The sequence below is a fragment of the Balaenoptera ricei genome, chromosome 4 (assembly GCF_028023285.1).
Source record: "Balaenoptera ricei isolate mBalRic1 chromosome 4, mBalRic1.hap2, whole genome shotgun sequence".
Classification (NCBI taxonomy): Eukaryota; Metazoa; Chordata; class Mammalia; order Artiodactyla; family Balaenopteridae; genus Balaenoptera; species Balaenoptera ricei.
The window spans coordinates 93,247,538-93,264,273 of record NC_082642.1 but is presented as its reverse complement, the minus strand read 5'-3'; the positions used below and the strand labels follow the sequence as shown (position 1 = coordinate 93,264,273).

Genomic DNA, 16,736 nt, shown 5'->3' with positions numbered 1-16,736 from the left:
TATAATGGGTAAAACAAGTGTACGGAAAATCAGTAAGGATACAGGAGACATGAACAATCAACTTAATTGACATTTATAAAAGACAAAAACAGCAGAATACACATTGTTTTCAAGTGTACAAGTTATCAAGATTGACTATATTCTGGGCTATAAAACAATAAATTTAAAAGGACTGAAATCATACAAAGTATGTTCTCTGAACACAACAGAATTAAATTAGAAATCAATAACAGAAAGACAGCTGGAAAATCCCCAAATATGTGCAAACTAAACATTATACTTCTAAGTAGACCATAAGTCAACGAAAAAATCACAAGGGAAATTGGAAAATATTTTGAACAGAATAAAAATTATCTTGGAAACTTGTATCTTGAAACTCATCAGCTAGAAAGCTTCCTAAAACTTAAAAGACTTTTCTGATGAGAATGGTGATGCTATTAACAAATGTCACTTTTTTTATAATAAAGTATACAAAGATGCATCAACATTTGGAAGATCTATATAACTTAGTAAACCAATATTTTCCAAATGGACAATGAAAAGTATTACAAAAGATCCATTCCATGCAAGATAGACCAATGGATTTTACTGAAAGACTACGAAGGGTTCATTGATCATGGGTTCAGATTCTTGACTGCAACAAACGAACCTTTAAGAGACTACTCATTAGTGGTAGAAACAACCCAAATTTGGTGGAGTATTAAAAAAATCCACAATTATCTAAAAAGGTTGCCAAAATGCTCCTCTCTTTTTCAGCTGCATATTTGTGTAAAGCAAGATATTCTTCATATACTTAAAACAAACCAACAAATCGCAAGACTGAATGAAGCAGACAGAAGAAACCAGCTGTCTTCTATTAAGCCAGACACTAAAGAGACAAGAATGTAAAACAATGCCACTACTCTCATAACATTAAAAAGAAATTTGGAATATAATTACTTTCATAAAAATGTCACTTAAATTCACATACAATGAGTTTATTTTAAATAAACATTTAAAAAATTTATCAGTTTTAATGTTTAACTACCCACCATTTTAAGACAGACGGAAGAAGGCTTGAAACAATAAGAAGTAAGATTTAGTGACTGAATGAATTATAGTGGTAAAAGTAAAACAACTTAGGTACCTTTGATATAAGATCACTTCATGCTCAGAAAACTTTGAGATAAAAAAATGACATAATCTTAATGGACTTGGTTGTTCATAGCAGATTTGCCTGTTCTAATCCAGAGAATTAATCACCATAATGTGAGCTGAAGAAAACTCATTAACTAAAAATATCATATTTTATAAGGGCTCAATTAGAATTCCAGCACATTATCAAAAGGCTGCCTTTTATACCCACACTTAATAAATAGGTCACGTTTCTGCACAGTGCTACCATGCCTGGCCTGAAACAGAACAACTGATGGGGTCAGATTAGAGATTCACCCAAGGCAGAGTGAGCCTAGATTCAGCACAGACAGAAGTCCTTCATCCTAGCTGGGAGTCCTCACAGGACTGAATGTATCCAGACCCTCTGCAGGCATATAGTGCAGTAGTTAAAGCTCGTGGAGGCAGACTGCTTAGGTTATTCTTTTCTTACTTGTATAATTTCAGAAAAGGTTTACTTTACCTCTTGGTGCCTCACTTTTCTTTTTTTTTTATAAATTTATTTATTTGTTTGTTTGTTTATTTATGGCTGCATTGGGTCTTTTTGCTGCCCGCAGGCTTTCTCTAGTTGCAGCGAGCAGGGGTTACTCTTCGTTGTGGTGCACAGGCTTCTCATTGCGGTGGCTTCTCTTGTTGCGGAGCACGGGCTCTAGGCACACGGGCTTCAGTAGTTGTGCTCGTTGTGGCTTGCGGGCTCTAGAGCACAGGCTCAGTAGTTGTGGCACACGGGCTTAGTTGCTCCGCGGCATGTGCGATCTTCCCAGACCAGGGCTCAAACCCGTGTCCCCTGCATTGGCAGGTGGATTCTTAACCACTGTGCCACCAGGGAAGCCCTCATTTTTCTTAAAATAGGGATAATTATTAAATCATAGGGTTACTGTGAGGATTATAAAGGTAAAGCACTTAGAAAAGCACCAAGTATGAGTACTTGATAAATATTACTATTACAGTGTTTTACCTGAAATATGGAGTAATAAAGTACTAGTCTAATATACAGGGTGGGTTAGGGTATGAGAAATATTAATAAGATACTCTAAAAGTTAACTATGATATCTAAAAGGTCTAGGATTAAAGATCCACAGAGTAATCACAATTAAGGTTATTAAAAAAATTACCTCAAAATTATCATTTAAAAATGAGTAAATAGGACTGAATGTCAATATTATGACATAGTATGAGTGTGTTTCGTGTTTGGTAATTGCAATCACTGTTGCTTTTGCTGTGGTCATCCATTTACAATGCTTGGTGTCAGTTTATTTATCTCTTGTAAAAATAAAATACAGTGTGTGTGTGTGTGTGTGTGTGTAAAAAATAAATGAGTAAATAATAGATTTGGTATAGACTTTGGATTCAGAAAACATCTACTGAATGTTTTCAAAACCAATGCATTTCTTTTATTGTTGTGAGAAAAAAAAGTATCCTCAACTAACAATTATGGGGCAAGTGATGTGTTTTTCCTTTTTTTTTTTTTTTTACAAAAACCAAAATTTAAGTAAAACATTAAAAAATTTAATAAAGGAAAGATACAAAGTATTGATAGCTGTATGATAATATTATAACTATGAAAGCACCAGCATCCAAACCTTCACTCAAAGTGAAAAAGAAAAAATATAAGCTGAATGGAAAATGACTCAAGAGTCCAAGGACAATCAGCCTGTATGACAGGAAAGTCCAGAGGGAGAGTGGTGGTGACCGGCAGGAGAAGAGCAGGTGGGTGAACAGCCTGCTGTGATGGCAAAATATATCCTGTAGGGGCAGGATGAAGGACTCTAGAACCTTGACCTGATGCTGGGCAAGGCAGAGTCATTCAAACAGCCTTCTGGGACTACTCCCATTCCTGGCCGATGCCTAAGACACACAGAAACCAGAGCAGGGAGTTTGCAAAATCACCCCACAAACTGAACTGGCAGTTTGAGGTAGAAAACACTTTGAAAAGAGGATATGGTAGTCTGCAAACTGCCGTCAGTTATGTCAACGCATGGCAGAGAACTTCCACATTCTTACTTCTGCGAGCACCCCCATCCTTCTGCAGGACTTCTACAGTCAAACACTGGGAGCCCAGCACTCTCTGCTTCAGGCCATAAGCCTGTACTAAACACCCCAGAGCAGAGAGAGATGGCAGCAGCAGCCCGGAAGGCTTCTAGGATTCTAGGAATGCTTGAATGCTTCTTCATGTAATCAGCTTTGTACCTCCATCTGCCTCACTGACAGAACAAGGACTTAGATGTAGGTCAGGAGGAAAGGAAGCTGTACACACAGTCTATGTTTCTGATATACTCCAAATCGGCTTAGGTGCTGTTTAAAGGCAAAGGAGAGAGTGTGCAGGAAGTTTGGTGACTAGGAAAATAATAAGAAGGCTGCTCATCTTTGTAGGCCAAACATTATACTTCCTTTGAACAAATCTTTGGGCTTGAGTCAATAGGATAGTCAAGACTCACGGTGACTACTTTTCAGAGAAAAAGACAGTGAGGAAAAAAGTACCAAGGAGATTCTAATTTGTGATCTTTTCTCAAGAACAAGTTATACTATGATTAAAAGAAATGTACTCACTTACCTGGAAAATATCTGTCTTATCTTCAAATAAACTGACAAGATACTTATAGTCCGCATAAGCCCAGAATTTGGAATGATCATAGTCTCTAAATGGTCCAGAAATACTAGATAGGTCACAGTTCCAGGTCAGAAACTCTTCAAGTGTAGCTTCTACGTAACTACATGTGGTTTCAAACTGAGGAGCTGCAATGTAAGAGAACCCAACTTTAAATGTACATTGAACACAGTTTCCAAATATTGTTGTTTTCTTAAATGAGGATAATTTCAACCAAGAAGTATTAACTATTATTTAACATTAATTAGAAATTAATTATGTACTTGCTAAATAATTAGAACCATTTACAACACTTAACAATACTCATGATTAAATTTAAAAGTAAAAAACACAATTTTAACCTTAAGATTAAAGACTATCCTTTCTATGGCCTGATGCAGTAATCCAGTGGACTACTTTAGTTTATCACTTCTCCAAGACCTTTTCAGGGGTCTGTGAGGTCTAAACTATTTTCATAATAATACTACAACAGTATTTGCCCTTTTCACACTTATTCTCTCACAAGAGTACGGTGGAGTTTTCCAGGGGCTACACAACTTGTGTTGACGTCACTGCTCCGACAGCTAGTGGACTATGTGCTTATGTTCTTATATTTTTAAATGTCCGGAAACAAAGAAGAACAAAGAGCGTTGCTCACCAAACAGTTCTACAAGGATTAAGTCGTAACCCACTGCAGTCACTGACCAACCAGTGCACTCTCAGAGGAAATTAAGACATAACAGGATGAAACACTCTGTGCTTCAGATAGAGGAAATTAAGACCATAACAGCATGCTCTGTGCTTTGGACAAGCAAGCCTCGTAGATAGTGAGATGTATATCTCGGGAAGAACTTCAATGACCCCAGACTCTTGCATCTTCCTAAAGAAAAGCACTAAAATCATTAACTGTAGATATTTGTTATTTGTGACTAGCAGTAATCTTTTACCAAGATGTCTGCTTGACTGCACACATTCCCTAGCCAAAAATCATATGTATACAGGCTTCTTCCTTACCCTTCGGAGAAGTTTTCTCAGAGCTCCTGAGAGGCTATCTCCTGTGCTACAGTCCTTTAAGACCCTGAATAAAACTTAAACTCACAGTTCTTACACTGAGCATTTTTCTTTAAGTAGACATGTCTCGGTTTTAATTTCTAATAATGCTAAGTATCACTAGATATAACCCACATTGACAAAAAAACTCACTCACTGGGGTACTCAATCGTTTTTAAGTCTAAAGGAATCCTGAGACCAAAAAGTTTGAGAACTACTTCTTCAAATAATTTTTAAAAAAAGGCAACAACAAAAAACTGTCTTTTGAAAATTTTCAACTTTATACTGCACATTTATCATACACAGGTCCTCAATCATTAAGTAGACAACGGCAATTTAAAGTCTGTTCAATTATTCATTAACCCATTTATTTCAGAATCATTTATTAAGTACCTAATTTGTAACTAGCATTGTGCTCAGGCTTGCAGGAACATAAAAGAAATAGATAATACTCTTGAGTTTAGACTATATTTAGATAAAAAGAAAACTTCAACCAGAATAATAGGGAATTTGAGGCATCATATAACTAGATGCCAAATTTTGTGCCATAGACACCTAGGAAAAGGCAAAGACCACGGAGATGAGGGTTGATCAGGAAAGCTTGAAGAAAAGTCTGTCTGTCCATAGTGGTTTGTTATTACGGGTAGAACTCATTTATTCCAGAATTATTCTTCTAAATAGTGATGAAATGAGTTTTTTTTTTACAATTAGCTGAATACTTTAAATGTACATTGGGATGTTAATATTCAAGAAACCTGATTATGATCTATTTTGGAAAACATGAAATCCTTTCAAGAGGAGATGTAGATCTAACACATGTAAATCAGTCAGCACAGTGCTAGACACATAGCAGATGCTCAGTAAAAGTTAGACACTATTATTAGTACTTTTTATTATTCATTCATATATTTACTTGAGGCACTTTAAAAGTTAGCTGAATTGGTAGTAGGAAGAAAAGAATATTCAAACATCTTTTATCTTTTCCATCCATTTCTGCCCAAACTGTTTAGGATTATCCCAATCACGTTTCTCCCTCCTCTCTTTATCCTAAAACCTTATACTGGCAGAGAAATAATGGAGGGGAGGGTATGTGTCACCCTTAATTCATTTACTTCATCAACTTGTCACCTGACTTTAAGAAGCAGGAAAACTTTACTAGGCTACATTTATCTAAAAGATAAAACCCTGCAGATTTAAGAACTATTTAAATTTGATAATTTTTGAGAAGCGTTTAGAATAGTGGCTGGCACACACTGACCCATCGATATATAAAAGCTCTTAATATTATCAACATTATCATCAAGAATTTACCATAACAGCATTGGAATACACGGTTTTTTAACAAAAACCCATGTAGCAAGAAAGCTTCTTGGTGCTGGAATCATTTCTAAATCATTTCAGTAAGCTCCAGTGTGAGCCTGAACACATTCTACTGTCCTGTAAGTTTTCATTTCACAAAATTCAATCCAACTGATCCAACGGAATACTAAAGCCATTGCTTGAGCCACCTGCCCCTAGGGTAGACTGAGGACTTTTCAGTTATGACCAGTTTTCACAGGCACATCTGTACTGCACCGTCATCAGAAGACTTCATTTTCTGTCACAGCAAGTTCTGTACTTAAAAGAATGAAAATCTAAAAATGCAAAAAACTACACGTGAGAACTGTTACTGTAAGGGGAAAATTACAATGAATGGAATGAATGAAGATGACAGACTTTTTCATTTACATAGTGATTTCAAAATAGAATCTTTTCACCCGTTCCTGGTAATAATAGCACCAAAGGCACTGTTTTCATTCTGTTATCATGACAATTTCTTTCTGGGTAGTACAGTTGTTTTTCTTAGTTTATTCTATGCAATGGAATTATTCCTTTCTAACTTTATTATTGTTCTTTCGTTTAACATTAAAGTAGCCTAGGCAGCTGCAACTTTCATCCTACTTACTGTCAAAATGTTAGGTAAGAGGAAGCTCAGCTGAGTTTAGGATTTGGAAATAGTGTATAAATTGAGTTTGCTTTTGACTCTCATAAAAGGGAGTCCTAAAATATTTTTTGCACAGCAGTGAAACAAATATTTCTCCATTTTGTTAGACTTCATCACTTCACAAGCAAGAAACACTTGGAATGTGGGTACTGAGTATGACTTTTGATTGTTACTCCACTCCCTATCAACAAATGTTTAGGATTATTTCTTCATCTGCTTGCCAAATCACTGCCAGCTGAGGTATAGTGTTGTCACTGAGAATACATGTTGGCAAATGAATCTGATCCAAAATGTTTCAAAGAGCTATTGTGATGTCATTATCTACTTCCTAAAATAAACTAAGAGATACATTACAGTCAAATATGCTAGTTATTAATACTATTATTTCAAGCATTCTAGAAAAATTCTAACCAAGACCTAAAACAGAAATAAATATGCTCAATAGAAAGGAAACAAAGTTATCATTGTTACAAGCAATATGCTTGTAACTCATATGCCTTATGCTTGTAACATATATGCCAGGCTCATATGCCTGTCTTACTAAAAAGCCCACAAGAATAAACTAAAAAACTATGTACACTATTAACTGGCTGGATAAAAAATAAACATGCAAAAAATAAATGGTTTTTATTTGTATATCAATCACAGTTTGAAAAACAAAAGAGGCAAAAATATTTCCTAAGAGCTATAAAAATTTTATAATATTTTAAGAAATTTGTAGACTTATATGAAAACTCCAAATCTTTTTTTTTTCCCCAAATCTTTTTACTGAGATAAAACAAACTAGGTAAGTGAAGATTACACATTCTTGTGTAGGAAGATACAGTATTGTCACAAGGTAGATTCTTTCCAAATTACGTAATTTATAGCACTTCATGAATTTTCATTTAAAATCCTGTTGACTGAAAGAAAAAAAGAAAAACACATGACCTAAAAGTTGCAGGTTATGTTTTATTTGGGTATCTTAGTGAGGACTATAGTCTGGGAGATGGCCTCTCAGATGTTCTGAGGAACTGTTCTAAAGAGGTAAGGGAGGTGCCAGGATATACAGGAGTTTTCGTGGAAAAAAAAAAGAGTCGAACATCAAACGATTACTGCTGATTACAAAAAAACCAGACATCTCAAGTTAATGATTTTAGTGCTTTTCTATGGATGGGAAGATGCAAAAGTCTTGGCTCACTGATATTATTGCTTTGATATGCATCTTAACTATCTAGGGCCAGGATCCTGTTTTTCTCCGTTCCGAATGCCCCTCAGGGAGCACCATTATGGGGGGGGGGGGAGGCAGCTGCAGTGGCTGATGGCTTGAGGGCAGGCAACATTCATTGTTTAATGTGGGCGCACTGTTTAATTCTAAAATTCGTTTAGAGGAATAAAATTCAATTGTATCTAATAAAATACTGAGAAAGAAGAGTGATTAGGGAGGATGAACTGTTCTTTCAAATATTAAAATATATACCAGTTGCTAAAATAGTTTTTAAAAAGTGTTTTACTGGCACCAAAACTGATAGCTCAGTAAAATGTCCAAAAACAGATGCTGGAATATACAAGAATATAGTAATACAATAAAGATGGTTTCAAAGTCAATAGGGAAAAAAAGGATTATTCAGTAATGGTACTACAATAAAGATGTTATTTCCAACTTAACTATTTGGGAAAAAGTCAGTGAACGCCACATACTAAAACAAATATGGAATGGATAAAGAGTAAAATGTAAAAAAGAAATCATTAAGCTATTAGAAGAAAATATTAGAACATTTATCTATTGTCAGGATACAGAAGGAATTTCTAAATAAAATATATAAGAATAAAAATATTAATGAAATATTATTTGACTTTACTATAAAAAATATGAAGCAAAAATCAAAAGGCAAACAATAAACTGGGAAACATTTGTTTAGTACATTAGTACATTAGTAAACAAACACAGTATTCTTAATATTAACATAAGGAATTTATTTATTAAAAAAAACGCCAAACCCTGAAACCCTAATCAGGATAAGTGAAAGAACAATTACCAGACAAAAATACCAATTATTCATAAACACGAACATATGTTCAACATCACCAGCAAAGAAATGTTAATTAAAGTCATGAGACACCCATCTCTCACCTATCAACAAGATAGTTTTTTAAAAACATAAATTTCAGTTTCGGCAAAGGAGTGGCCAAACAGGCACCCTTGCATGTTCTGAAAGGAAAGTAAATGTAAACCACTCTTCTGCAAAGCACTTGGCCTCACGTATCAAAGGTCTTTCATTCTTTCACTCCATAGATGTCTGACTATCCAGATATTAGGTGCTCAGCCAATAATGAGACATGGCCCTGGCCCTTACAAGGTGGCCCTCTTGAGGGGAAGAGAGACTTTAAACAGATAATTACTTACACAACTAACCATGTGATTACAATTGTGCTAAGTGTTACTCAGAAATACAAGGTGCTCTGAGATAACTTAATAGTAACACCTGATTTGGGGGGTGAGGGAGGGAGATGTGGTCACAAAGACTACCATGAGGGAACGACCTTTGAGCCAAGATCTGAAGGAAGCAGAGCAATTAACTAGGTAAAGCTGGGGTAAGGGGAAGTGGGAAAAGAGAGAAGAACGGCTAGACTGTATACGCAAAGGCCCTGAAGTAAGAAAAAGCAAATCTCTGGAAATACAAAAACTGGAAAAAATGCTTTTTTGCCCCAAGCTCAGAAAGAGGAGGCAAACAGAGCTTCCTATACCATAACAAAAATGCTGGTCTTTAGCCTAAGGGTAATGGGAAGCCATCTAAGGGTTTTAAACAGGGAAAGAAGATGAGATTTTTCTTTTTTTTAAACTGTCTCTGGTTTCAGGATGAAGAATGGCTGAGGCGGGAGGGCAGGGAGTACACAGGGACTAGGGACGAGGCTACTGCAACCACGGAGGTGAGAGAGCAGGGTAACCCCAACTGGAGGATGGCCTCGGACAGAGAAGCAGGTGGATGCTGGATACTTCGGGTGTAAGTCACCAGACACCGCTTAGAGAGGCCACCAGAATGGCTCAGAGGTTTCTGGCCTAAGAAGCTTCTTGGATTGTGCTGCTCCTGGTGATAATGTTCACACCCTTTGACCCAGTCATTCTCCAAGGAATCTATCCTAGGGAAACAATCAGAAACTTGGACAAGATTTACTTTCAAACATGCTCAGTACAGTCTTATTTATAAATTTAAAACTTCTAAGCAATCTAAGCAAAATAGGAGAATTTTAAAAATAAATTATGGGGCTTCCCTGGTGGCGCAGTGGTTGGGAATCCGCCTGCCAGTGCAGGGGACACGGGTTCGAGCCCTGGTCCCGGAGGATCCCACATGCCATGGAGCAGCTGGGCCCGTGAGCCACAATTACTGAGCCTGCGCGTCTGGAGCCTGTGCTCCGCAACCCGCAACAAGGGAGGCCGCGATAGTGAGAGGCCCGCGCACTGCGATGAAGAGTGGCCCCCACTTGCCACAACTGGAGAAAGCCCTCGTGCAGAAACGAAGACCCAACACAGACATAAATAAATTAATTAAAAATAAATAAATAAATAAATTATGGTACTACCATACAATGGAATATTAGGTAGCCATTTAAAAGTCATATTTAATGTCAAGAGAAGCTGCTCAGAATATGTTAAGTAAAAAAAGAGAAAACACAGGCTGTTAAAATTAACACAATTTTATGTTTAAAATACAGAAAGGCTTGCATGGACATGTATCAAAATGTAATTAGTGATTGCCTCTGGGTAATAGGACTAAGTGTGTTTAAATTTCTTTGGGTCTTCCCATTTTTCCAGCGTTCTCTAAAATGAGAAGGTATATTTTAATTTTTTAAATTATTTCTACTTTTAAATAATATTTTTTGAGCATTTACTATGTGCTAGGCACTGTTGTAAATGTTTAATGAATATGAACCCATTTAATCTTGAAAACATTTCTAAGATACAGAAAAGTTAAGTGACTTGCTCAAAGTCACAGAGTAAGTCAAAATTTGAACCCACGCAATCTGACTTGAGTCAGCTCTCTTACATCACTACCCTACACTGCTCGTGGAAGTACTGTATTTATACTCAAAGAAATAACTTTAAAAAGAACAAATTATTAAGACAACCCACATAATGGGAGAAAATATTTGCACGTCATATATCTGATAAGAGTTAGTATCCAGAATATATGAAGATCTCTTTTACCACTCAACAACAAAAAGACAAAAAAACCCCAAAGAAACACACATAAAAACAAAAAAATCTCAGTTAGAAAACAAGCAAAGGATTTGAATAGACATTTCTCCAAATTAGATATACAAATGGTCAATAAGCCCATAAAAAGATGCTTGACAACATTAGTCATTAGGGAAATGCATCAAAACTATAATGAGATAATAATTCACACCCACTAGGATGGCCAGAATAAAAAATGGAATAAGTATCGGCACAGATGTAGAGAAACTGGATCCCTCACACTTTGGGGTAGGAATGTGAAATGGTTCAGCTGTTTTGGGCAACAGTTTGGCAGTTCCTCAAAAGGTTAAACATAGCTGCTGCATGACTCGGCAATTACACTTCTAGGTTTAACCCAAGAGAAGTGAAAACATATGTCCACACAAAAACGTGTACCTAAATGTTCATAGTAGCATTATTCATAATAGCCAAAATGTGGAAATAACCCAAACGTCCATCAACTGATGAATGGATAAACATTTTGTTTATCCATATGATGGAATATTATTCAGCAATAAAAAGAAAATACAGATACATGCTAAAACATGGGTAAATCTTGAAAACATGATATGTGAAAAAAGCTAGACACAAAAGGCCACAACTGTATGATTCCATTTATATATATCCAGAATAGGCAAATCTATAAAAACAGAAAGTAGATTAGTGATTGCCAGGGGCTGGAGAAGGGGGTGAATGGGGAGTGACTGCTAATGGGAACCAGATTTTTCAGTGTGACGAAAATGTTCTGGAATTAGATAGTGGTTGTGGTTGCACAACATTGTGAAGATGCTAAAACCACTGAATTGTATACTTTCAAATGGTGAATTTTATGTGAATTTCGTCTGAATTTTAAAAAAGAACAAATTATCTTTAGTAAAAACTCAGAGCAGTTTCTCTCAATTGCAGAGACTTTCTACTTCCCTTTTTCTTCTATGCTGGAGTAGTAACTTTAAAATGTCAAATTACTGTATCTCCGCTATAAAACAGGATAATAATAGTACCACTCCAAGTGGGTTTGAAGAAGATTGAGAGAGGTAATATGTATAAAGCCCTCAGAACAGTGCCTGACACAACAGTTCTCAATAGCTCTTAGTAGTAGTATTGTATTTGGAGTCTAACCAGGAGGTGAAAAAATTACAATTTCTATTTTTCTTCAAATTATTGTTTAACAGACACTTCAATGAGTGGAAAATTTATCTGACTAAAATCAAGAAGAAAAGAGAACAAGCTGATTTTTACATAGTTGCTGCTGGTCTAGCATTTAATTTAAAAATACAATAAACATTTTGGTCTGTGACTAGAATGAGATGCCAAAGAGTTTAGGGTCTATTAATCCTGCTCTACCTGTCACTGGAGTACAAAGGGGTTCCAGACACCAAAAACCCAATAATTATATGAGATATCCTAGAAGATCAACATGAGAAAACTAAGCTTGGAGAAGCTGGAAGAGAAACTGGGTAATTTTCTGGTTCCTTCTGAGTTATTAATAGATATTCTTAGAGCCACTTCACAGCAATGCTTAAAACACTATGAATTTCTAGACTACCAAGTTTACCCATATTTAAATAGAAGTTAAACACATATTCTGAAGCCAGACAGTGGTCATGGACTTCTTTAGATTAGAAACAGTTTCTAACGTAAACTCTTTCTTTCCTATAAACTAACTGTTTTTAGAGTAACAGTAATTGCTTTATCTGGCTTAAGGCAAAAAATCAAACTGTTACAAGTCTTCAGGGAAGAAGAGGGAGTTGGCAAAATCAAATTGCTTAAGAGGATGAAAAAAACAGCTTCACATATGTTTCACATTTATGTAATGCAATAGAGGTCAGGCAGCTGATAAAGCAGAGAGATAAAATTACACCCAGACTGAGCACTATAAATAGTGAGTGAGGCGACAAATAAAAGGACACATTGTACATGAGTCAAAAGTAGAAGGGACTGTTAGATTAGTATTGGTCTCTTTCAATCACATAAATAATAGCACATTAACAAATATTTATTATTATTAAGTGTCTACTATGATCAATGAACCATGATACATGAACAACTACATTTTATGTGGGGTTATAAATTATAGGTTGTTTAGTCTAAAAAAATTATCTTAAACTGTCCTTTTAAAATCTCTAATGAAGTTTTCCTATCTGAAAATGGTCCGAAAGAGGATTCGAAATAAAGGATTCTCTAGAGATAAAGAAACCACGGTTGAGAATATGGGAATGCTACTGAAGAGACATTATGATGATGATTCCTTGTAGTCCTACCTGTATCTGTGTGTTTCGTTCCCATCCTGAATCGTATCTGCTTGCCCTGAAGGACCTCAGAAAGATGTTTTGCAGTCCAGTGTTGGGCTGGCCAATCAAAAACCATGTTACAGAAGACTGCAGGTTGTTGTAAAGACATTATAATTTCTTTCGCTTTCTCTGGTGTAAAAGGTTTGACATGTTTACCTAGGGAGAGAAATAAATAACTTAAAAGTTATTTCATATAATATGAAGAATAAATAGCTAATATCATTTCTATTATGGCAAATCTTTCTGTGTAATTGCACTGCATTTACTCTTCATTTATTACTGTTTACATAAATATTTGGCCTCAAAGAGCCATAATCCTTCAATGATTTTTCTCAAATATTAAATTGTAAATGTTGGAAAATATTTACAATCTTCAATGTCAAAAATGTTTTTTTAAAAAGGCTTTCCAAGTATTTATATACATTTAAAAGATGCAATTTTTTGAAAATATTATTTCCTAAATAGAGAATTATGTAAGAAATGCTGATGGAACCTACTCTTGAACAAGTAGAGTTGCTGGACTCAGCAATAATTCTACTTGATATAGCACATGTTCTTGCCAAAAAGACTACCGCATTCATACAGCAGTGGATGGGGAGCAGGAGAGGGGATTATTTTATTGCAAGATTTAAAAAGATAAAATATGTGTTAGGGTGGATATCAGTGTTAATCATTGATTCTGACTGCATCTATAAACTGTACAAGGGAATATGCACAAACTAACACTGTGACTTACTGAGGACTTCAATAAATTTCAATCATAGAATGTTAATCCCGGATAGGAGGGTAAAGATTAATATTTGTTAAATAAAAGAACAAGTAGGGACTTCCCTGGTGGCGCAGTGGTTAAGAATCCGCCTGCCAATGCAGACGGTACGGGTTCGAGCCCTGGCCTGGGAAGATCCCACATGCCACCGAGCAACTAAGCCCACAGTAGTGCGCCACAACTACTGAGTCTGCGCACCTAGAGCCTGAGCTCTGAAACAAGAGAAGCCACCGCAGTGAGAAGCCCCCGCAGTGAGAAGCCCGTGCACCAGAACGATGAGTAACCCCCTCTAGCCGCAACTAGAGAAAGCCTGCGCGCAGCAACGAAGACCCAACAATGAAGACCCAACACAGCCAAAAATAAATAAATAAATTTATTAAAAAATATATTAAAAAAAAAATTAAAGAACAAGTAAGTTTCTCTTTAAAGACATCTCAAGATGAAAGTCTGGGGGGAAAGTTGAAAAATGCTTCATACTCTGATCCCCAAAACATGAATTTATGATTCTCTAGGACAATCAGCTAAACCCTCTATTTCAGTTACCTAATCTGTAATTACACTTACTCAAAAAATTACGAAAAGCTCATGAATAATCCAAATTCCCCCTTCAACCAACCTTCTTCTAAACTATCTGACAAAAGGACGAGGGATGGAGAAGGACTCATCGAGGAACCTGAGTAATTTGTACTTGTCTGAATGTGAGGCTTGTTTTTAAAGAAAATGAAAATTTAGGTCAGTTTGGCCCTCCTTTCTCAGACAAGGGCAAAACTCGGAAACCTCTCCTAAACCAGTGGTGAAAGCGAGCAGGCTCTAAGCCCTCAGCAGTTGACATCTGAGAACACTCTGGCCCCTTCTGTGTAGTCAGGGCTCTCATGTGAGGACATCAGTGCGGGTGCTTCCGGGGATGGGCAAGTGCAAGAGGTGGGGCTACGTGGAGTAGGGAAGACAGAAGGCACTCTTAGGTCTCTATGTAAAAGAAGGCCCAAGTTTATCTTTAAGTGACCTTTACGTACTGAAGAGCCCTGTTAAGGAAAACAGGCTGCAACCAGGAATTATTTAAAAAAGGTCTTAACCCATGCCAGCCTATAAATGTAAGCACAGGGTTACCTAGATTGCAATGTACCAAGTCTTCCTGGACTTGGAGTGCCTGGATTCCCTGTGTATGAAAATGGACAAGTCACATTTTTTATTATATATTTTTAAAGTTTTGCTAGACCATGAAAAGCTGCAATACATTCATGATAATACCTGTTGTTTGTGACATATAAATTAGTACTACCCTTTGGGAAACAACTGGGAAAATGAAGCAAAAGTCTCAAAGAACCACCCATTAACCTAATAACTCATGTTAGAGGAATGTGCTTTTAACAAAATAATCATAAGCTACATACATATTCATTTATACTATATATATGTACATACATATGCATAAAATATCTATTACCATAATAAAAAACCTGAAAATATAAACAACCAAATGTCTCAAAAGTAGAAAAATAATTTACTAAATATTTCTCCCATAGTACAGTCCCCTGGTACATTCAATTCATTAACAATAAAAATGAGGGCTCTGTAGAAATGTGTGGAGCTGTAGGGACTGGAACTGACTCAGAGAGTTATTGCAACAGCCAAGTGAGAAGAGTGGTAATAAGGCCCTGAACAACAAAGGGTGGCAGTGAGGAAGGCAGAGATGGTAGAGATGGAGAAATACTAGGAGAACGACGTCAAAGACTATTATGACTGAAGAGATGTGGGGTAGGAGGCAGATGCAGCTGTAAGGAAGACTGAGGTTTCCAGACTTTGTGACTTGCCACGAGAGAAAGGTTAGGAGTGACATCTCCTTCTGTTGGGAAGATGAGAGTTTGGTTTTGATCATCATCATCATAACAATACCATATATTTACTTGTATAAGGCTTTACTATTTGCCACACACTTTTGTTAAAATAAAAGTGCTCACTGGATCCTCTAAGAAGGCTGTAAAATACAGGTAGAGAAGGTATTTTATTTCCATTATCCAAATGAAGAAATGGAAGTTCAGATGTCAAAGGTCAAAACACCAGTGATGATAGGACTATAGGTCAGGTTCCCTGATTCCAAGTCCGATGCTCTTTCTACCACATAATCCTGCTTCCAGAGAATTAAAACTGTAGGACTTATACTAGCACTAAAAACAGAGAGACAGTATAACCCGAAAAGATAAGCTGGTGCAGGGAAGCTTTAGATGGATCCATAGATAATAAATCCACGTGTTGTTGGGGAGAGAGGAATGTTCTGGTTTGTGCACATGTTTGTATGTGTGGTGGGGGGAGTAGTTAATACCTATAGTAGAGATTGCTAGTTGCCTACCTTACCCACTACTGGTTCTTTCTTCCTCACTAACAGAACTTTGGGCAATGGGAGCAGCTGAAAAATTACATTTGCCAGATTCCTATGCAGATAGGAGTGGCCAGGGATACATCTAGAAGTTGCTGAGTCAGCCTTTCCCCCTTATCCTCCTCTCCTATATCCTGCCTGGAAAACAGACATCATGTTTAACCATCTCGACAGATAAAAGAAAGGCCCAGGAAATTGCAAACACCGGCTGAAAGAATGCAAAGATGTCCATCTTTGTGCCCCTGAACCAAAGCCAGCAAAATTCTATCCCCTGAACCCTTTCACATAAATACACTAACTCATAGACAGGACTCTG

The 16,736-nt window shown here is 36.5% G+C and overlaps 1 protein-coding gene across 6 annotated transcripts in view; it reads right to left on the bottom strand.

The window, feature by feature from the left end:
• HSPBAP1 (HSPB1 associated protein 1) overlaps positions 1-16,736 on the bottom strand; it is a 56,754-nt gene that overhangs the window by 29,961 nt on the left and 10,057 nt on the right. For 5 of the 6 annotated variants that reach the window (XM_059920980.1, XM_059920979.1, XM_059920981.1 and 2 more), the window contains 2 exons: positions 13,251-13,436; positions 3,707-3,888 (listed from right to left, as the gene is read on the bottom strand). In XM_059920980.1, coding sequence (XP_059776963.1) covers positions 3,707-3,888; positions 13,251-13,436 — 368 coding nt within the window. The remainder of the gene's footprint in view (positions 1-3,706; positions 3,889-13,250; positions 13,437-16,736) is intronic. The other variant, XM_059920984.1, reaches the window with a different exon arrangement.